Source organism: Mobula birostris, chromosome 25 (genome assembly GCF_030028105.1).
Source record: "Mobula birostris isolate sMobBir1 chromosome 25, sMobBir1.hap1, whole genome shotgun sequence".
NCBI lineage: Eukaryota > Metazoa > Chordata > Chondrichthyes > Myliobatiformes > Myliobatidae > Mobula > Mobula birostris.
Window position 1 is genome coordinate 57,610,360 of NC_092394.1, and position 21,795 is coordinate 57,632,154.

Sequence of the window (21,795 nt, forward strand, 5' to 3'; positions counted from 1 at the left end):
TGAGAAAGTAAGGAGGCATGGGATCCAAGGGGACATTGCTTTGTGGATCCAGAACTGGCTTGCCCACAGAAGGCAAAGAGTGGTTGTAGACGGGTCATATTCTGTGTGCAGGTCGGTCACCAGTGGAGTGCCTCAGGGATCTGTCCTGGAACCCCTACTTTTTGTGATTTTTATAAATGATCTGGACGAGGAGGTGGAGGGATGGGTTAGTAAGTTTTCTGATGACATAAAGGTTGGGGTGTTGTGGATAGTGTGGAGGGCTGTCAGAGGTTACAGGGGACATTGATAGGATGCAAAACTTAGCTGAGAAGTGGCAGATGGAGTTCAACCCAGATAAGTGTGAGGTGGTTCATTTTGGTAGGTCAAATGTGATGGCAGAATATAGCATTAATGGTAAGACTTTTGGCAATGCGGAGGATCAGAAGGATCTTGAGGTCCGAGTCCATAGGACACTTAAAGCAGCTGCGCAGGTTGACTCTGTGGTTAAGAAGGCATATGGTGTATTGGCCTTCATCAACTGGGATTGAGCTTAAGAGCCGAGAGGTAATGTTGCAGCTATATAGGACCCTGGTCAGACCCCACTTGGAGTACTGTGCTCAATTCTGGTCACCTCACTACAGGAAGGATGTGGAAACCATAGAAAGGGTGCAGAGATTTAGGAGGATGTTGCCTGGGTTGGGGAGCATGCCTTATGAGAATAGGTTGAGTGAACTCGGCCTTTTCTCCTTGGAGCGATGGAGGATGAGAGGTGACCTGATAGAGGTGTTCAAGGTAATGAGAGGCATTGATCATGTGGATAGTCAGAGGCTTTTTCCCAGGGCTGAAATGGCTAACATGAGAGGGCATAGTTTTAAAGTGCTTGGAAGTAGCTACAGAGGAGATGTCAGGAGTAAGTTTTTTACACAGCGAGTGGTGAGTATGTGGAATGGGCTGCCAGTGGAGGTGGTGGAGGCAGAAACGATAGGGTCTTTTAAGAGACTCCTGGATGGATACATGGAGCTTAGAAAAACAGAGGGTTATTGGTAAGCTTAGGTAATTTCTAAAGTAAGGACATATTTGGCACAGCTTTGTGGGCCGAAGGGCCTGTATTGTGCTGTAGGTGTTCCATGTTTCTATGAAAAGTGTGGATAAAGAAAAAGCAAAAGAGAAAAGTAAGAGTCGAGTGCAGGAAAGTCAATTCCATAACCATTAGGGCATTCAGCCCATCGAATCTGCTTCGCCATTCCATCATGGCTGGTCCCGGATCCCACTCAACCCCATACACCTGCCTTCTCGCCATATCCTTTGATGCCCTGACCGATCAGGAAATAATCAACTTCCACCTTGAAAACACCCACAGACCTGGCCTCCACCACAGTCTGTGGCAGAATATTCCACAGATTTACCACTCTCTGGCTAAAAAAAAAAAGGACTCCTTTCTTCCATTCTAGAAGGTTGCCCTTCAGTTTTGAGGCTGTGCCCTCTAGTTCTGGATATCCCCACCACAGGGAACATTCCCACCACGTCCACTTTATCTAGTCCTTCCAAATTCAGTTGCAATGAGATACTTACGGGATCGAAGTAAGTGGCAGGAAGTTGTAAAATTAGGCATCTCCATCAAGTGTACGAGTTATGCCTCAGGAAGGCGACGTCCATCATTAAGGGCGCCTGCCGTCTTCTCGTTATTACTATCAGTGAAGAGGCAGACACTCAGACAGCTTCTTCCCCTCTGTCGTCTGATTTCTAAATGGACACAACCTCACTACTTGTTTTTATTTCTGTTTCTTACTACTTATTTTGACTATTTAATATACATTTCTATAATTAGTGTCATTCATTTTTTTAATATTATGTATTGCATTGTACTGCTACTGGAAAGTTAACAAATTTAATGAGATATGCTGGTGATATTAAACCTAGTTCTGTATCAGAGGGACGTGTTGCACCTGAACTGGAGGGAGACCGGTATCTTCACAGGGATGTTTGCCAGTGCTACTTGGGAGGCTTTAAACTAGAGTGGCAGGCAGTGGGACCTAGAGGAGCAGGGTAGCAAGTGGAGGGATTGAGGAGAAGGTAAATGTTTTGACAAATGTCTGAAAGAATGGACAGTTAAATAAGCATATTGGGATTGATGGGCTGGTCAATGCAAGGAGCATTACAGGTAAGGCAGATGAGTTTCAAACCTGAATTGTGAGGTTGTGGCAGTTACAGAGACAGGGACAGGATTGGCAGCTGAACATTGCTGTGTTTCGACGTTTTAGACGTGATAGAGAGGGAAGTAAGAGTTGCATTACATCAGGGAGGATGTCACAGATATGTTTGAGAGGACATGCTGGAGGGCCGAACCACCGAGTCGATGTGGGTAGAGCTCACAAGTAAGAAACGTAATCGCTGATGGAATCACAAATCACCCAATAGCCTCTGGGAGACATTATGGGAAGATGTAAAACCAACAGAGTTTTTTACCTTCCCCAATGTTGGCTGGGACTTCTTTAGTGCAAGAGGCTTCATTGCAGCAGTTTCTTCAGAGTATTCAGGGGGGTTTGTTGAAGGTGTGTGAATAGAAGAGGGACCCTCCTGGACTTTGTTTTGGAAAGTGAGCCTGGCCAAGTCAGACCTGTTACTGGAAGAACATTTAGAGTACAACTCTGGAAGTGTTGAGATAATTATGACTAAGGATCAAGGACAAGTCTTGATCTTGTGGGAAAGTACTAAATTGGTGGAGGACAAATTACGGCATTATTAGTTGGGAGTTAGGGAGATTTAATTTGGTGCAGCTCTTATTGGGCTAGACCACATCTGATAAGGGAGTTAAAGACCAAGTGATGAGACATTATGACTGGCATGTTCCAGTAATGAGGAAGGACAAGAATGAAGGAGTAATGGATGATGAGAGATTTTTTTTTTTGACTAAATTCATATGTAAAGTTTAGGAAGCTAAAGCTTTACAGGGCATTTGAGGACTGTAGGGATGGCAGTAAGGTGTCGGGGATTAGGATATAGGCAAATGTGGGTAACTATAGGCCACTTGGCTTAATGTCTGTAGTTGGGAAAATGCTTGAAGCTATCATTAAGGAAAAAATAGCAAGACATCTGCATAGAAGTGATTCCATCAGGCAGACACAGCACAGAATCATGAAGGGCAGGTCCTGTTTAACAAATGTACTGAAGTTCTTTGTGGATATAATGAGTGTAAAAAATCGAGGGAAACGGGTAGACACTATATACTTGGATTTCCAGAAGGCATCCGATAGGGTGTCACATAAAAGGTTTCAGTGAAATCCCCCCCTCCCATCTGCTACTTCTGCCCATTGTCCCAATCTGTCCAAGTCCTTCTGCAGACTCCCTGCTTCCTCAACACCACCTGTCCTTCCACCAATCTGAGTACAGGTTTCCCCCGCTGTCTGAAACCGTTCGTAAGGCGAAATGATGTAAAGCGAACAAGCAATTACCATTAATTTTTATGAGAAAAAATTGTGAGCGTTCCCAGACCCAAAAAAATAACCTACCAAATCATACCAAGTAACACATAAACCTTAAAATAACACTAACATATAGTAAAAGCAGGAATGATATGATAAATACACAACCTATATAAAGTAGAAGTACTTTTCTGCAATCATTGCAGCATTGTCAAGCATAGTGAAAATCTCACACAAGCACTCTCGGCTGAAGCACTCTCTCCAGTAACCTTTAAGCTCTGAAGCTGCCGTCGCCTCGAAAACCGATCATACCACCCATGACTACCTGTAAATTCCACTTTCGCAACAATGTCTTTCATTGATATTGGAAAAATTTTTGCATGTTCCCAGACCTGAAAAATAACCTACCAAATCATACCAAATAACACATAAAAATACACAGCCTATATAAAGTAGAAACAATGTATGTACAGTGTAGTTTCACTTACCGGAATTGGGAAGACAGCGAGCACACTAATGTGTGTTAGGCTGAGGTTGCGATGGTGGGAGGTACAGGAGACTGGTCACTAACATCTTCTATGTCTGCCTGCCTCGATGTCGAAGGTCGAGGTTCGTCGTCTGCTGTGGCTGATGTGGAAGGCTTGAAAATCGAGAGTATGCTTGATTGCTTAGCCTCACGCATTTTTCTATCATACAGTTATTTGTAAGCACTCAAAACATTCTGCAAACCTGCCCTAAACCTACGTGCCCTTTCAAAATTACTTTTCTGCAATCATTGCAGCGCTGTCAATCACAGCAAAAATCTCACACAAGTGCTTCACGTTCAGTTCCTGGACGACTTCACTTCCAGGCCGTTCGCTACTGCATTCGGTTTCGATTCGTATCCTTTCCTCTTGCAATTGCATCAGCTCTTCATCTGTCAGTTCCTGGTCATGGGCGGTTGCCAATTTTATATTGTATTCTTTCCAGATCTCTCACAAAGACGCTTCGGAGTTGCCCTCTCTGTCAGTGGCACTTACAATGAAACGCATCACATTTTGCGTACAGTAAGCCTTAATTGTGGCTATTAGGCCTTGGTCGCACGGCTGCAGCAACGATGTTGTATTCGGCGGTAAGAACACAACACGAATGTTAACCGCCATACTCGGTAATGCCAGGTGGATGAGCAGCACAATTATTGACAATCACCAGACACCTATTATCGAGGTTATTTTCTCTACAGTATTTTTCAACAAAAAGACTAACGTATTCACTGATGTACTCAGAAAAAAATCACTTGGGTATTCCAACCGCTTGGATGTGAACGGAACACAACTGGAAGTGTTTTCTTATCAACACCTTCTAGTGCCCTCGGATTTTCTGAATGGTGCACTAGTAGAGGCTTAAGGACAGCATCACCAGTGGCGTTAATAATAGGCATTAGGGTAAACATGTCCTTCAGTGCCTTGTGTCCCTTAGCCTGCTTTTCTTCTATCGAAATAAATGTCTTGCTTGGCAATTTTTCCCAATAAATTGCAGTTTCGTCACAGTTAACCACCTTCTGTAATTATTTTCTTCAGTTCTGATGGGAACTTTTCGGCAGCTTCAGTATAAGCCGAAGCACTCTCTCCAGTAAACGTTAAACTATGAAGCTGCCCTCGCCTCAGAAACCGATCAAACCACCCATGACTACCTTTAAATTCCACTTTCGCAACACTTTCATCACCATCGTCCGGTGCTTCCTGTTTCAGCTTATTAAAAAGACTGACTGATTTCTCCTTAAGTATAAGATAACTTAACGGAACACCACGCTTTGTGCACCCATCAATCCACTCAAGCAAGAGACTTTTCATTTTATCCATTACTGGATGCCGACTTAAAGAGACCACTTTGCTAGGAGCAGAACCAATAGTAACATCAGCAGCTTTCAAGACTCTTTCTCTCTGCGTGTAAGTAGTGCGAATGGTGGTCGCAGGCAAGTTCAATGCGGAAACGATGTCCTTAATTCATTGACCACGATCAAAACGCTTAATTACATCCAGTTTTATGCTAAGCGTAACACCCTTACGAGCTCTGTTAGGTTTTTCTGATACCTTAGAATTCATCTTGCTAACGGATGCACAAAATAAATCGAGATAAAACACAGATGCTCACAGACACGTGTTAAGCTATGGCGGCTAGAATGCAGTTCCGGGGGAGGAGCTTGGCTGCTCGGGGCGCGCGCTGCCTTTTTTTGTAAAAGCGAAAACATGTTTGGTTAGCGACAACAGGTAACTAATGTAGGTCTTTCTTAACAGCGAGTTGTCGTAAAGCGAATGTTCGGAAAACGGGGGCCACCTGTATTGTCCACAAACACGAGGAAATCTGCAGATGCTGGAAATTCAAGCAACGCACATCAAAGTTACTGGTGAACGCAGCAGGCCAGGCAGCATCTCTAGGAAGAGGTACAGTCGAAGTTTCGGGCCGAGATCCTTCGTCAGGACTAACTCTTACTAGCTCTTCTTTCAGTTAATCCTGACGAAGGGTCTCGGCCTGAAATATAAACTGTACCTCTTCCTAGAGATGCTGCCTGACCTGCTGCGCTCACCAGTAACTTTGATGTGTGTATTGTCCACAAGCCTGGCCACAAAGCCATCAATTCTGTCATCCAAATCATTGACATATAATGTGAAAAGAAGTGGTCCCAACACTGACATTTGCAGTAAACCATTCGTCACTGGCAGCTGTCTGATAAAATATCGTCTTGCACTTGAAATCACAAAGTCTCACTCATGTCTTAGCTTAAGTGGATGGGCTCAAAGAGAATCTTAACAATGTTATCTTATTTTGCTTTTTTTTTAAATTTTATTTTTATTTGGATAAGGAATTCACAAATACCATGAACTTTTTCCACACTTATAACCTTTTCCATTTTTTTATATGTATAAAACTATAATTATTTATACAGTCTTAAGTACACATTGAGATGATATAAAAGGAAATTAGACACTTAAATAGATAATTATGTACAGTGGTAATTCTAATCTATTAGGCTAAGTAATGGTATTAGTTAAGAAACATAGTAATAATAGTTTCCATAAATCTCTTCTGGACCATTTCTTCTGGTCCAAAATGTTGTATGTAAGCCTATGTAACAACCATTGTAGGTGTTTATATCCTAACTTGTTCATGCTTGCTCCTGCCCCCAGACATAATTATCCAATCCCTATGTACTTATTTACTTAATTTTATCATTTTTTATCCTTTTCCCAAATCTTTTCCTTTACTTGTATTAATTCTCTATTTTCCAAAAGAAAACAAAAACAGTAAACATTTAGACTAGGGGTGCTTACGTTAGCAATATTACTGTGTTGCTGAGAAGAGCAGTATAAATCATTAGGAGAGTCATCTAAAGTCTGCTCGCATTGGGGTTATATATTCAAACCATTTATTCCAGATTCGATAAAATTTTTCTTTTTGAATTCTCAGGGAGTAAGTCAACTTTTCCATTTTAAATATTTCCAAGATAATTTCGTGCCAATCTTCTAATGTAGGTGGTATTGGATTTAGCCACTTTCTAGTGATTGATTTCTTACTTGCCGCTAAGGGGCCTGCAGCTTCTTTATATCTTCCTTCCGTTCAAGAAACAATACATGCCCCAAATAGAGCGTCTCAAAGTTCAGAGGTATCTGGGACCTAAGTACCTTAACTAATGTTCTATGAATACTTTCCCAATATATACTTAATTTAGGGCAATCCCAGAAAATATGAAAATGATTTTCCTCCTTGGAGCCGCACCTTCTCCAACACGTCACGTTTGTATCTCTATATTTTTCCTGATATGGGGTCTTGAAATATCTTATAATATTTTTCCAACAATGTTCTCTCCAAGTCAAAGAATTAGTCGAGGACCACTGAAAGCTGCATATTTTCCCCCAAGCCTCCTCTGAAAGTACCAACCCCGCTTCTTTCTCCCACTTCTCTTTAATATACAGTGTATTTACATTTTTAGCATGGGAGAGTGCATTATATAATCGAGAAACTGATTTACTAGGTATTGAACTGTAAGCCGAATTCAGAATCTTGAAAAATTCTAATTCTACTGTTGATAGGTCTGTATATCTACAACTCTGGTTAACATAGTTTCGTACTTGAAGGTACCTAAAAAAGTCATTGTGTTCTAGGCCATGTTTGTCCTGCAGGAAACTTTGTAATACACTTTTATCTATAAATGACAGGTAGGTTGTAAGACCTTTCTTTATCCATAATTTAAATCTTTTATCTCCTCTGTTGGGAAGGAATTCGGTATCATATGCACACCTTCTGAAGAGTTTTAACATGTTATTAATTCCACATGAATTAATCACCTTCTGCCATACTTTTAATGTAAGATTTATCCAACTGTTTTTAAATTTTTCCAATTGGGCCATCAATCCTTTGTCAGCTATTGAGGCCTGTAGAGGAAAACTGTCAACTAATCCAAATTCTATTTCCTTCCATCTAGCCTTATATTCCCTATTACACCAATATAACAGAGGGGTTATCTGTGAGGCATAAAAATAATTTCTCAGGCAAGGAAGAACCATACCTCCTCCTTCCTTCATTATCTTATTTTTCAATCCTTAGTCAACCAGAATGCCCTTTATTTTCCCTCTTTGTAAAGTTGCTTCTCGCTGCTTGAGCCATGACCATTTTGATTGTTTAATTGTATTCTACAGTTGGTTTACTGGGGTCAAGTCCATTATTTACAACTCCTTGTAGTTGGTCTTATCTAGTTTGATTTTTTTTTGCATCTGATTATTCTGTGTCTTTCTCCATAGCTGATCTAGACATGTGCTGGTTTCTCACTGATCATTTCCTGGAACTAGATGTAGCACTGCTTCCTTCCACAGGCTGGAAATACAGTGATAAAGTTCTCAAACAATGATAGGAAAGGAAAAGTATGTTGCATCCGGAGTTTCTCCGGTTAGCGGGCGATTTCCCTCCACGCCTCTCTGACGTAGTGGGGAACCACGTATGAGATAAGTTTCAGCAGTGGTTTGCTATTGCCTTCTGCTGGGTGAGTTTCCAATGAGATCACCAGCTCATAACCCAGCACGGATGGAAAGCGTGCAGGGGAGCCGGCTGGATTCGAACTCAGGACCTTTTGTCCCGAAGTCCGGCGCTGATGCCACTATGCCACCAAGTTCACAAATTCCCCCATCCTCTTCAGCTTCTGCTGTTCCTGAGCCAGGCAATAGCAGGATACTTGATGCTCCCTAGCTGCCATGGGATTTTCTTTAATCCCAGTTACCGACAACATTTCATGGCCCCTTTTAGCTCTCCTGTTTACCTGTTTTTCTTTACCATTTCTTTTCTATTCCTCAAAGGCCCATGTGCTGCTTTTTCGTTCTGATGTTCAGGGTTCAAAAAAAGCAGGTGTAGTTTCTGATTCTGTTCTGTGTTCCAACAGGAGGAATATCTCAGCCTGGTGGCAAGGCTTATCCTGCATTTTCGAGACTTCCGTGAGTATTCAAGGAATTTTTTTGTCTTGAGCTTTCATTAAGGAAGAGTGATTTTTGTTTTGGTTTCAGGAATGTTGTATTGGAGAAATGTGTTGACTTTGCTTCTAATATTTGTAAAACAAAAGATGTATTTAGAGTTTTGGCCATGAGGTGACAGTATATCCTTTAAGTGGAAGTGGCTGATGAAACAAACTTGCTGAACCATAAGTGTACCAGCTACTGAACTGGACCAAGCATGTTGGTGCTGATTCTGAATGTTGCCAGGCTGATCCATTCTCCAGCAGCCGGCAAATCCAGCATTCCTGGCGTACTTGTTATATTTCTCCAGAAGTTGCTGATGATTGGTGGGATATGGGTACCTCAGGGATGACTGCATTTTTGTGAATTAAGTGGTGAATCAATTATTGAACTCCATGGATCAGTGCGATGAGCTGTTCGACTTCACTTTTCAATAGTGTTTGGCCAGCGTTTCCATCTCTAGATACCTCGCACACCAGGGTTGCATGGCGCAGCAAAGGTCATTGCCTCGGCTCACACAAGATGTCCACTACCAAGGTCAGTCAGTAACTTCTGAAGAGGAGGATAAGAAAAAGCATTCCTGCCAGATCAGACCTAATGCGGCCTTTTGTAAGGAATGTCTCTCAATGAATCACAAAGTTCTGCCCATTTGGAATGATCTTTGATTCCACACAGGAAAGACATCAATTTCAGGATGACTTTTGCCCTTAGTGCTATACTTGGTCACCCTATATAATTGAACAACACGCACAAAATGCTGGGGGAACTCAGCAGGCCAGGCAGCATTTATGGAAAAGAGTAAACAGTCAATGTTTCAGGCCAAGACCCTTCATCAGGAGTGGAGAAAAAGATGAGAGGTTAGAACAAGAAGGTGGGGAGAAGGGAGGAAGATGGTAGGTGATAGGTAAAGTAGAGGGCTGGGAAGCTGATAATGAAAGAGATGAAGTGCTGGAGAAGGGGATTCAGATAGAGGGTAGAAGACCATGGAAGAAAAGGAAGGGGGAGGAACACCAGAGGGAGGTGATGGGCAGGTACGGAGGTAAGGTGAGAGAGGGAAACAGGAATGGTAATGGTGGGGGCGAGGGCATTTGCTGGAAGTTTGAGAAATCGATGTTCATGCCGTGAAGTTGGAGGCTTCACAGGTGGAATATAAGGTGTTGCTCCTCCAACATGAGTGTGGCATCGTCGTGGCACTAGAGGAGGCCATGGACTGACGTATGGGAATGGGAAGTAAGAGTTGAAGTGTACGACCACCTGGCGATCCAGCTCTTTGGGCGATGCGTTCTCCCAATCTACGTTGGGTCTCACCGATATCAGGAGGCCACACCAGGAGCACCGGTTACAGTAGATGACACCAGCAGACTCGAAGGTGAAGCATTGCCTCACCTGGAATGAGTGTTTGGGGCCCTGAGGGAGGAGGTGTAGGAGTAGGTATGGCGCTTGTTTCGCTTGCAAGGATAAGTACCAGTCGGGAGATCAGTGGGGAGGGACCTTGCATACCTGCCCCTACGCATTCTTCCCTCCCCACTGATCTCCCGACTGGTACTTCTTCCTCCTCTCCCCTCACCTTCTTGCTCTAACCTCGTCTTTTATTCCAGTCCTGCTGAAGGGTCTCGGCCCAAACTGTCGACTGTTTACTATTTTCCATAGATGCTTCCTGACATGCTGAGTTCCTCCAGCATTTTGTGTGAGTTGCTTTGGATTTCCAGCAGCTGCAGGTTTTTTCATCTGTTTAACTAAATATTGTTCTAGGGGTCTTTAAAGGACAGTTAAACGATGGTAATGTGGCACTGAAGTTAAATAGAAACTAAATGATACAAGGACAATGGATTTCCTTCCTTACAGGATAAAAAATGAACTTTGACAATAAACAGCTGAAATTGGTGTCATTGTTTTATTTCCAAATCTTTGCCGAAGCCAGATTGAGAGCCTCAAATCGCAGTGTTTCTGTTTCAACTTGAACTCTCTGGATTATTGGTCTAGTAACACATTGGGCTTCTGTTCTTGGAAATGGACAGTGGCACTTCCTGCATCCTATATTTGCTCAGGCCTATGTTTGACTTTGTTGCAGAAGATGCAAAGTATGCTGTTATTCTTCACGGGATCCTGTTTCAGCTAATAATGTAGTTTTGGAAATACCTGCAATGGGTTTTTGTGGGTCAAAGGTTCTTTCATCTGCAGAAGGGGTTCTAGTTCCAGACCAGAGGGTCAATCACAAAATACAGGCTGAATTTACAATGCTTTGTAAAAGTATTCAGCCCCTAACCCTTTCATCATGGCTTGGCTTTGTGAATGAAGATTTAGGAAGAGGGCTGCCCACGTGTGCTGCAGGCTGGTTGGTGGCTGACGAGGCCAATACGGGACCGGCAGGTCCGGCCACAGCGGCTGCGAGGGAAATTCTGTTCTGGGTTTGGTGCTGCTGTGTCACGGTTCTTCCTCCTTCTCCTTTTGTCCTCAACGCCAGCCCTGCGTGCGTCCTCGAAGGAGGAGACAGACTGGTGAATGGTTTGTCACCAGGCCTCGCGATCGGAGGCTAGATTAGACCACTGGCGCTGGTCAATGTGACAGGCACCAAGGGATTTCTTCAGACAGCACCTCTTCTTCGGTGCCCCTCTGTCACGGTGGCCAGTGGAGAGTTCGCCATACAGCACAATCTTGGGCAGGCGATGATCCTTCATCCTGGAGACGTGCCCTGCCCAGCGCAGCTGCTTCTTCAACAGCATGGCCTCGATGCTGGTGACCTCCGCCTGTTTGAGGACTTTGATGTTGGTGATGAAGTCACTCCAGTGGATGTTGAAGAAACACCCTTTAGAAACATAGAAAACCTACAGGCCCTTCGGCCCACAGAGCTGTGCTGAACATGTCCTTACCTTAGAACTACCTAGGCTTACCCATAGCCCTCTATTTTTCTAAGCTCCGTGTGCCTATCCAGGAGTCTCTTAAAAGACCCTATTGTTTCCGCCTGCACCACCACCAGCCCATTCCCGCACTCAGCACTCTGCGTAAAAAACGTACCCCTGACATCTCCTCTGTACTTACTTCCAAGCACCTTAAAACTGTGCCTTCTCGTGCTGGCCATTTCAGCCCTGGGAGAAAGGCTCTGACTATCCACACGATCACTGCCTCTCATTATCTTGTACACCTCTATCAGGTCACCCCTCATCCTCGGTCGCTCCAAGGAGAAAAGGCCGAGTTCACTCAACCTATTCTCATAAGGCATGCTCCCCAATCCAGGCAACATCCTTGTAAATCTCCTCTGCACCCTTTTTATAGTTTCCATGGCCTTCCTGTAGTGAGGTGACCAGAACTGAGCACAGTACTCCAAGTGGGGTCTGACCAGGGTCCTGTATAGCTGCAACATTACCTCTCGGCTCTTAAACTCAATCCCACGGTTGATGAAGGCCAATGCATCGTATGCCTTCTTAACCACAGAGTCAACCTGCGTAGCAGCTTTGAGTGTCCTACGGACTCAGACCCCAAGATCCCTCTGATCCTCCACACTGCCATCATACTTGACCTACCAAAATGAACCATCTCACACTTACCTGGGTTGAACTCCATCTGCCACTACTCAGCCCAGTTTTGCATCCTATCAATGTCCCGCTGTAACCTCTGACAGCCCTTCACACTATCCACAACACCTCCAACCTTTGTGTCATCAGCAAATTTACTAACCCATCCTTCCACCTCTTCATTCAGGTCATTTATAAAAATCACAAAGAGTAAGGGTCCCAGAACAGATCCCTGAGGCACACTACTGGTCACCGACCTCCATGCAGAATATGACCCATCTACAACCACTCTTTGCCTTCTGTGGGCAAGCCAGTTCTGGATCCACAAAGCAATGTCCCCTTGGATCCCATGCCTACTTACTTTCTCAATAAGCCTGGCATGGGGTACCTTATCAAATGCCTTGCTGAAAGAGTTTGGTTTGATCAAACCAAAATGAAGACAAAGAGCATACAAGACAAGTCAGAGAAATAATATACACTACATCTACGGCTCTGTCTTCATCAGTGTGTTTAGTCACATCCTCAAAAAATTCAATCAGGCTCGTAAGGCATGACCCGCCTTTGACAAAGCCATGCTGACTATTCCTAATCATATTATGCCTCTACAGATGTTCATAACTCCTGCCTCTCAGGATCTTCTTCATCAACTTACCAACCACTGAAGTAAGACTCACTGGTGTATAATTTCCTGGGCTATCTCTACTCCCTTTCTTGAATAAGGGAACAACATCCGCAACCCTCCAAACCTCAGAACCTCTCCCATCCCCATTGATGATGCAAAGATCATTGCCAGATGCTCAGCAATCTCCTCCCTCGCCTCCCACAGTAGCCTGGGGTACATCCTGTCCGGTCCCGGTGACTTATCCAACTTGATACTTTTCAAAAGCTCCAGCACATCCTCTTCCTTAATATCTACATGCTCAAGCTTTTCAGTCCGCTGCAAGTCATCCCCACAATCGTCAAGATCCTTTTCCGTGGTGAATACAGAAGCAAAGTATTCATTAAGTAGCTCTGCTTTCTTCTCCGGTTCCATACACACTTTCCACTGTCACACTTGATAGGTCCTATTCTCTCGTGTCTTATCCTCTTGCTCTTCACATACTTGTAGAATGCCTTGGGGTTTTCCTTAATCCTGCCCGCCAAGGCCTTTTCTTGGCCTCTGCTGGCTCTCCTAATTTCATTCTTAAGCTCCTTCCTGCTAGCCTTATAATCTTCTAGATCGCTATCATTACCTAGTTTTTTGAACCTTGCGTAAGCTCTTCTTATGATGATTATGAAGACATGTAGTCCTCTTTTATTGTCATTTAGTAATGCATGCATTAAGAAATGATACATTATTTCCTCCGGTGTGTTATCACAAAACACAGGACAGACCAAGACTGAAAAAACTGACAAAACCTCAAAATTATACATATAGTTACAACAGTGCACAATACCATAACTTGATGAAGAAGCCCGTGAGCACAATAAAGTTCAAAGTTTCTGAAATGTCCCACATCTCACGCAGACGGGAGAAGGAAGAAAAACTCTCCCTGCCATGCCGACCACAATCCGACTCTGAGTTATCCAAAAACTTCGAGCTCTGATCAGCTCTCCGACACCGAGCGCCAGCTCTGTCCAAACGATTCGGCCTTCTTCTCAGTAGCCAAAAGCAGGCAAGGCCAGGGACTTTGAGGCCTACCCTCCGAAAGATTCCCGCCCACACAGTAATGACAGCAGCCAACGGGTGTTTCAGAAGTTTCTCCAGATGTTCCTCTGTGCGTTCACGTCCATTCTCCAACAAATCAGAATTGTCCACGGCCCCTATTTAACAGATACGATATCATTTTTCACCAGAGGGCTGCGCACGCGCATGTGTGCCACCATCTTCTCCTCCCTCCTCTTCTAGACTAGATTTACAACAGCATTTGTACACCACGGTTCCTGTACCCTACCATCCTTTTCCTGTCTCATTGGAATGTACCTATGCAGAACTCCACACGAATATCCCCTGAACATTTGCCACATTTCTTCCATACCTTTCCCTGAGAACATCTGTTTCCAATTTATGGTTCCAAGTTCCTGCCTGATAGCCTCATATTTCCCCTTACTCCAGTTAAGCATTTCCCTAACTTGTCTGTTCCTATCCCTCTCCAATGCTATGGTAAAGGGGATAGAATTGTGATCGCTATCTCCAAATTGCTCTCCCACTGAGTACTTGTTCACATAAGTGACTGATTTAGCTGAGGAGTTTTATTTGTGAATCATATGCTCCTTTTTTCATAGCAGAGCCCCAAAATCAGAGAAAATTATAAAATTCAAAATTCAAAAACTTAAAAGTCAGCAGTTCAAAAGTATTCATCCCCCTATGCTCAGAACCACCTCTCGCAGCCATTACAGCCAATAGTCTTTTTGGATAAGTTTCTATCAGCTTTGCACAACATGATGGAGCAGGATTTGCCTATTTCTCCTTGCAAAGTTGCTCAAGCTGTGCCAGGTAGTTGGGAAGTGGTGGTGGATTGCTGGAGATGTTCGATCGGGTTAAGGTCAGGATTCTGACTGGGCCACTCATGACATCAATTTTCTTCATTTGAAGCCACTGCTGAAAGATGAACGTCCTCCCCAGTTTAAGCTTTCTGGCAGAGGCTAGCAGATTTTCAACCCAGGACCTCTCTGTATTTAGCAGCGTTCATCTTCCCATCAGTCCTGACCAGATTTCCAGTCCCTGCTGCTGAAAAGCACCCCCATGGCATGATGCTACCTCCATCATACTTTACCGTAGGGATGGCATTACCTTGCTGAGAAGCAATATTAGATTTATGCCACACATATTGCTTAATGTTGAGGTCAAAAAGTTCCACTTTGGTCTCATCCGACCACAAGACCTTCTTTCACATTACAGTATCTTCTAAATGACCATTTGCAAAGTCTTTAAGGGCAAGGATATGCTTTTATTTAGCCAGGTCTACTTCCTTGCCACTCTTCCATAAAGACCCTTTTTGTGCAAGGCATTAGAGATTGCAGAGTCATGAACTTCATCTCCAGATGCATCTCACTCAGAGTGACTATTGGCATCACAGTACAAGTGCCATTCTTTAGCGGGGTGGCCTGACTCTGGCCACGTGGCTGTGGTTTCATAGTTTTTCCACTTTTTCACGGTGGACTGTGCTGAGCTCCGAGATATGTTCATTACCTTTGATGTGGTCTTGTATCCCTCCCAAAATTTAGCTTCCCTATTATTTCTCTGACTTGTCTTGTATGCTCTTTGTCTTCATTTTGGTTTGATCAAACCAAAATCTACCGTACTGTTGGACCTCACAGAGAGAGGGGGTATTTAGTTTCACTCATTGAAAACGGGTGATCCTCCAATTTTCTACATTAACAATGGGTGAGGTGGTGAGCTAATAAACAGTATTGCACCTGAGGAAAGTTAGTGCAGTGATTACAAAGGTGAAGAATACTTTTTCAGCCTCAGAATTTTGGATTTTAATTTTCGGTAAATTGTTGACAGGTTTTGGAATTTTCTTTTGGTTTGAAATGATGTTTTGTAGATTAGCTCCAAAAAATCCTACTTCAATATATTTTACATTTAGAAAGTGAGACAGTAAAATGTGAAAATAGTGGTGGAGGCCGAATACTTTTTCAAAGCTCTCCCAGGGAGGTTATTTTTCAGGGGGAATGTTATTCTTTTAAATAAACTTACTTGACCCCAAATTTCTCTTTGAAGAAGGGCTGCTACTTAATTTGCAATTTAAAAGCATGCCTTTTAAGTCATTTAATACAGTAGTTTTTAATGGGAACACAGAGTAAGCTAATAATATGTAAGCCTCCCACTGCTCTTAATCAGTTGAGATTTTTTTAAAGCCTTCCCAAAGTCATGGAGAACTCTATCTAGTAAGGCAAATCAGGGGCTTTACTGTATCAATTTTCAGTTTTCCAGACTTACAGTAGCTAAATTCCTGGATTACTATCTGGAGACATGGAGTAGTAACTTAGAGACAATTTCAGACCCAACAAAGATAACTGGGGAATTTAAAGGTAATTAAGCAATCTGGAACCCTTGGGTCTCCGTGCTGGCAACTATGAAACTATTGGATTCTTATAAAAACTGTATGGTGATTCTGGGCCCACCTGCCATAGAGGGTCTGTGGGAATTGAGTACCTATCCTCAGCGATGGCAAGAGCCAGTGTGTGAATACCAAAAGCAATACCTTTTCAACAGTCTGCATCCCCAAGTGTCAGCTTCCTTCTGAAGTCTCTGTCAGTCTTCATCCAGTTTGATTCATTCTAAAAGATGTCAAGAAATTGTTGAGAGCACTAGGTATGACAGAGCTGCAACAAAGTAGCATTTCCGGTGCTGAAGACTGCTCCAGTGGTAGCTGTCCAATCAATGGTTCCACAAGAGGCAATTCTGGCAACGTAGGCATTGTTTCCAAAATGCAGTCTGGCTATTTCCCACCCTCACTGTCCACTCTCAGTCGTCACCAAGATGAAGGACTGCCTTATCATCACTGCTTTCAAGTGGAACCCACTCACTATTTGGGGTTTGGCTCCAAATCTCATCACAGACTTGGTTCGAGAGCAAAGATGTATGTTCGAGGTAAGGCGAGAGTGATTTTAGTTAACGTGAAGGAAACATGACATTTTGGAGTCTGGTGAAATTGAAGTCACTGGGCATCAAGGAATAGACAAGTCAGTGGTTGGAGTCACACCTCTCACAAAGGGTGGTTGTAATTGTTGGAGGTCTGTCACCTCAGTCCTGAGGATTCTCTGCTGACGTATCTCAGAACTGAGTCCTTGGCCAAGCAGCTTTCAGTCGCTTCATCAATGGCCTTCCTCCTTTCATAGAGCTAGAAGAGGCAATGTGACAAACTGACAAAATGAAGACATCCATCGTATCACTTCAGGAAATAAAGCATGGAGCTACGTTCAGGCACAGAGTGTAGGGAATAGAAGCATGAGTAGGGTTTTGATCTCTGTTTCACCATTCAGTAGAATCAAGACCTTTACTTTATCTTGGAGCCACTGATCGGTACCAGGCTCATAACGTTTGGTTTGTGTAATACTCTGGAACATGATCTCAGTGGTGATAAAACGGAGCTGCTCAGAATTCACAGCCTTCATGGTGAGACAGCTCAAAGACTCAGCATCCTATGGGTGAAGGAATTCTCCTTGTCCCTGTCCTGAATGCGCAACCCTTGATTCTGTTTGTTTTCTATTCATCCTATCCTTTCACTGATCTTGCTTAGGCAAGGGAGAGCAGCCCAGGTGAGGGAGGGGAGTCCAGTGGGAGAGGAAAGTGTGATAGATGGGGGAGCCCAGTGGCTGAGAGGTGGGACCTCCGTTGCAGAAGGAGGGAAGACTGCTGAGAGCGAGGAGCTCAGTGGGAGAGGTAGGGAAGCCCAGCGGGAGGGAGAATAGTGAAGATGGAAGCCCAGTAGGAGAGGGAAGAGTGAAGATGGAAGCCCAGTAGGAGAGGGAAGAGTGAAGATGGAAGCTCAGCAGGAGTGGGAAGAGTGAAGATGGAAGCCCAGTAGGAGAGGGAAGAGTGAAGATGGAAGCCCAGTAGGAGAGGGAAGAGTGAAGATGGAAGCCCAGTAGGAGAGGGAAGAGTGAAGATGGAAGCTCAGTGGGAGAGGGAAGAGTGAAGATGGAAGCCCAGTAGGAGAGGGAAGAGTGAAGATGGAAGCTCAGTGGGAGAGGGAAGAGTGAAGATGGAAGCTCAGTGGGAGAGGGAAGAGTGAAGATGGAAGCCCAGTGGGAGAGGGAAGAGTGAGGATGGAAGCCCAGTAGGAGAGGGAAGAGTGAAGATGGAAGCTCAGCGGGAGAGGGAAGAGTGAAGATGGAAGCCCAGTGGGAGAGGGAAGAGTGAAGATGGAAGCCCAGTAGGAGAGGGAGAGAAGTGCATCAGGTGTGGTTCAAGGACAGTCAGAGGTCTTGAAGGCCCATCATTCTTAGCTGAGACAGTTGGTCTCTTTTTGATGGATTTTGATGAATGATGTATGTTAAAGAGGCTCCTCAAGATGGGACACAATCATTTTCATATGTCACATGAATTCTTTAGTATGTTTTCCCGATTGCTCTTTCGTTTAATGCAGAGGTGCATTAATGGTACTGATACCAATTCCATTTAGAATCATATTGATTATTCCCCTATCCTTGTGTGGGAGATTTATACTCTATTGTTTATGACATCCTTGCATCGATCTCTTGCTCCACATAAAGAGGAACGAGGTTAGAATTGTGCAACATTTAAAACTTTCAATAAGGCTATTTGGTGACTGTTGTTTACCTGCTGTTCCACTACTATGATATTGTAATTAAATTGTACAGTAGTTCTGATGTATAATAATTGCTTGATGTTTTGTGTTTTCACAGATAAGAAGACAAGAGCTGGTGGTAAGCAGTAATTTAATTCAAAAATGATTTAAGAAAAATAAGAATTATATTGAGTGCTTGATTTCCAGTTGACTTGATGGCTGATGTGTTTTTTTCATGTGGTATGCTGTGAGTTGTTGAATTAAATGGCTCTCAAAGTTTAATATGGCAGCTGAATCGTTGCATTTCCACATGGATGTTGGAGTCCAGGCATTTATGCACAGGAAGAGAAGGTGCGAAAGTTCAGTACAACCCACTGATCTGACACAAATCTAAGAAAAGTGAACACAACTACACAATTAGATGCTCTCAAGATTTGTCTGTGATAAATATATGCACCTGTAGTGGAACTCACGTACTGTATGTCAGAACACTTGCCCACAGTACCCTCTGTGTAAACTGTTGCCCACAGTGCCCTCTGTGTAAACTGTAGCCCACAGTACCCTCTGTGTAAACTGTTGCCCGCAGTACCCTCTGTGTAAACAGTTGCCCGCAGTACCCTCTGTGTAAACTGTTGCCCGCAGTACCCTCTGTGTAAACTGTTGCCCGCAGTACCCTCTGTGTAAACTGTTGCCCGCGGTACCCTCTGTGTAAACTGTTGCCCGCGGTACCCTCTGTGTAAACAGTTGCCCGCGGTGCCCTCTGTGTAAACTGTTGCCCGCAGTACCCTCTGTGTAAACAGTTGCCCGCAGTACCCTCTGTGTAAACTGTTGCCCGCAGTACCCACTGTGTAAACTGTTGCCCGCAGTACCCTCTGTGTAAACAGTTGCCCGCAGTACCCTCCGTGTAAACTGTTGCCCGCAGTACCCTCTGTGTAAACTGTTGCCCGCAGTACCCTCTGTGTAAACTGTTGCCCGCGGTACCCTCTGTGTAAACTGTTGCCCGCGGTACCCTCTGTGTAAACTGTTGCCCGCGGTACCCTCTGTGTAAACAGTTGCCCGCGGTGCCCTCTGTGTAAACTGTTGCCCGCGGTGCCCTCTGTGTAAACTGTTGCCCGCGGTGCCCTCTGTGTAAACTGTTGCCCGCGGTACCCTCTGTGTAAACTGTTGCCCGCAGTACCCTCTGTGTAAACTGTAGCCCGCAGTACCCTCTGTGTAAACTGTTGCCCGCGGTACCCTCTGTGTAAACTGTTGCCCGCGGTGCCCTCTGTGTAAACTGTTGCCTGCGGTACCCTCTGTGTAAACTGTTGCCCGCAGTACCCTCTGTGTAAACTGTAGCCCGCAGTACCCTCTGTGTAAACTGTTGCCCACGGTACCCTCTGTGTAAACTGTTGCCCGCAGTGCCCTCTGTGTAAACTGTTGCCCGCAGTACCCTCTGTGTAAACTGTTGCCCGCAGTACCCTCTGTGTAAACTGTTGCCCGCAGTACCCTCTGTGTAAACTGCTGCCCGCAGTACCCTCTGTGTAAACTGTTGCCCGCAGTACCCTCTGTGTAAACTGTTGCCCACAGTACCCTTTGCTGAAGGATTTCTGTAGTGTGACATGCTGGTTGTTAAGTTAGTTGGTTGGAGGATCCGTGGGGCACTGATGGGCACGTGGGAGAATAGGTCACTGAGAAATGGATTTGATGGGGCTGTTCTAAGAGCTCACACTGAATCAATGGAATAAACAGTTCACTGTTCCATAAGGAAATAAAAATGGGATGTGAATGTTGGCAGATCTCAATCAGGGAGAGGAATTCTGTGTCGGATGTAAATTAACGATTACTGATGGAAGGGATGGACAACTGGTGCCTCCTCAAGGGAGACAGGGAACTGGTGGTTCCTGGTGAGGAGAGTAAGGAATTGTAGGGAGGGTTGCTGTCATTTGGGTGTGAGCTGATAGTGGTTCCACGTTGGGTATAGGGAAGTGTTGTGGTCCTGCTAGAGAAGGGGATGACAATCCTCCTCTGGGAAAGGTGGTGGTGTATCTGTGTTTTGATGAGATGAAAGGTGTGTGCTTGGTAATCGTTCCCCATTAGCAGTATGTTTTCTGTAGAGAGATATTTGTCAACTGGAGTGTCTGGGTATCGTGGTAGACTAAGTCAAGTGCATCGGGCATATGGAAGTGAGTGCTTAAAATGCAATTGCAGAGAAAACAGAAAGTGGGAATGACATTTTACCCTCAGTGGAATTGTTCAACTTTGGCTTTTGAAGGGACTAGATAACAGAAGCAAAGTGAACAAGTAATGCGGGCAGAAACAGTGAAACATTTACATTTGTTCATGTAGGAGCAACAGTTTCTACCAAAGAGCACTGAATAACACAGGGCTACTATTCGATGGTGTTGATAATATCCCAGGTGTAAATACTCCAATCTGTGTACATCCATTTTTAAGAATTAGCGTTGAAACCCCAGATTGAGTAAAATCCAGTTTCATGTGGTGTGGCGAGTGTGAATCAGCATTTTGGTATGTGGACCTTCCCCAGACTGAATGTGAATCAGTGTTTTGATGTGTGAGTCTGTTCCCCAGATACTACATGAATTTATTTGCCAGTGGTTGCACATTCAGAAATCATGTGTTTCATTCCTAAATCTAAATCATGTTATTCTTTTCTACTCCACTTTGCTCCCTCTGTCACTATAAGGAAGTGGTTGTTATCTCCATTCCTTGTTTTTTAAAGCTAACTCTGGTTCTGGCTTTATTATTGATCATTTTTGGCATCTATTCAATACCTTTGAAAATGTTAATTACCACACCCTGTTTTGATTATTAGATTAAAAAGCTCTTGAAATCGATGCTGACTATTTCTAGTGGGATATTTTTTCTCAGTTGTTTTCTGCAGCTGAGTGTGACATGGTAATTACAGGAAGTACGTTTCCATTGGCTAAGGAGTAGGCTGATAACTGTGCCGCCATTTCAGAATAAGGGCTAGGCCATTTAAGATTGAAACGAAGAGAGATTTTTTCACTTGGAAAATGGTGACATTTTGCAATTCTGTGGTCTGAGGGCTCTGATAAGTTGCATTTAGGACAGAGGTTGATAGATTTCTGGGTTTTAAGGGATCTGGGGGAATAGGGCAGCTGATGTCAAATATTAGCCATGGTTTGTTTTACAGTGGAGCAAG

General features: G+C 44.0%; 1 protein-coding gene across 3 annotated transcripts in view; it reads left to right on the plus strand.

Annotated features, from left to right (window-relative positions):
- Positions 1-21,795, plus strand: part of med15 (mediator complex subunit 15) — a 172,158-nt gene that overhangs the window by 18,378 nt on the left and 131,985 nt on the right. For all 3 annotated transcript variants that reach the window (XM_072243499.1, XM_072243500.1, XM_072243502.1), the window contains exons 2-3: positions 8,812-8,863; positions 18,751-18,771. In XM_072243499.1, coding sequence (XP_072099600.1) covers positions 8,812-8,863; positions 18,751-18,771 — 73 coding nt within the window. The remainder of the gene's footprint in view (positions 1-8,811; positions 8,864-18,750; positions 18,772-21,795) is intronic.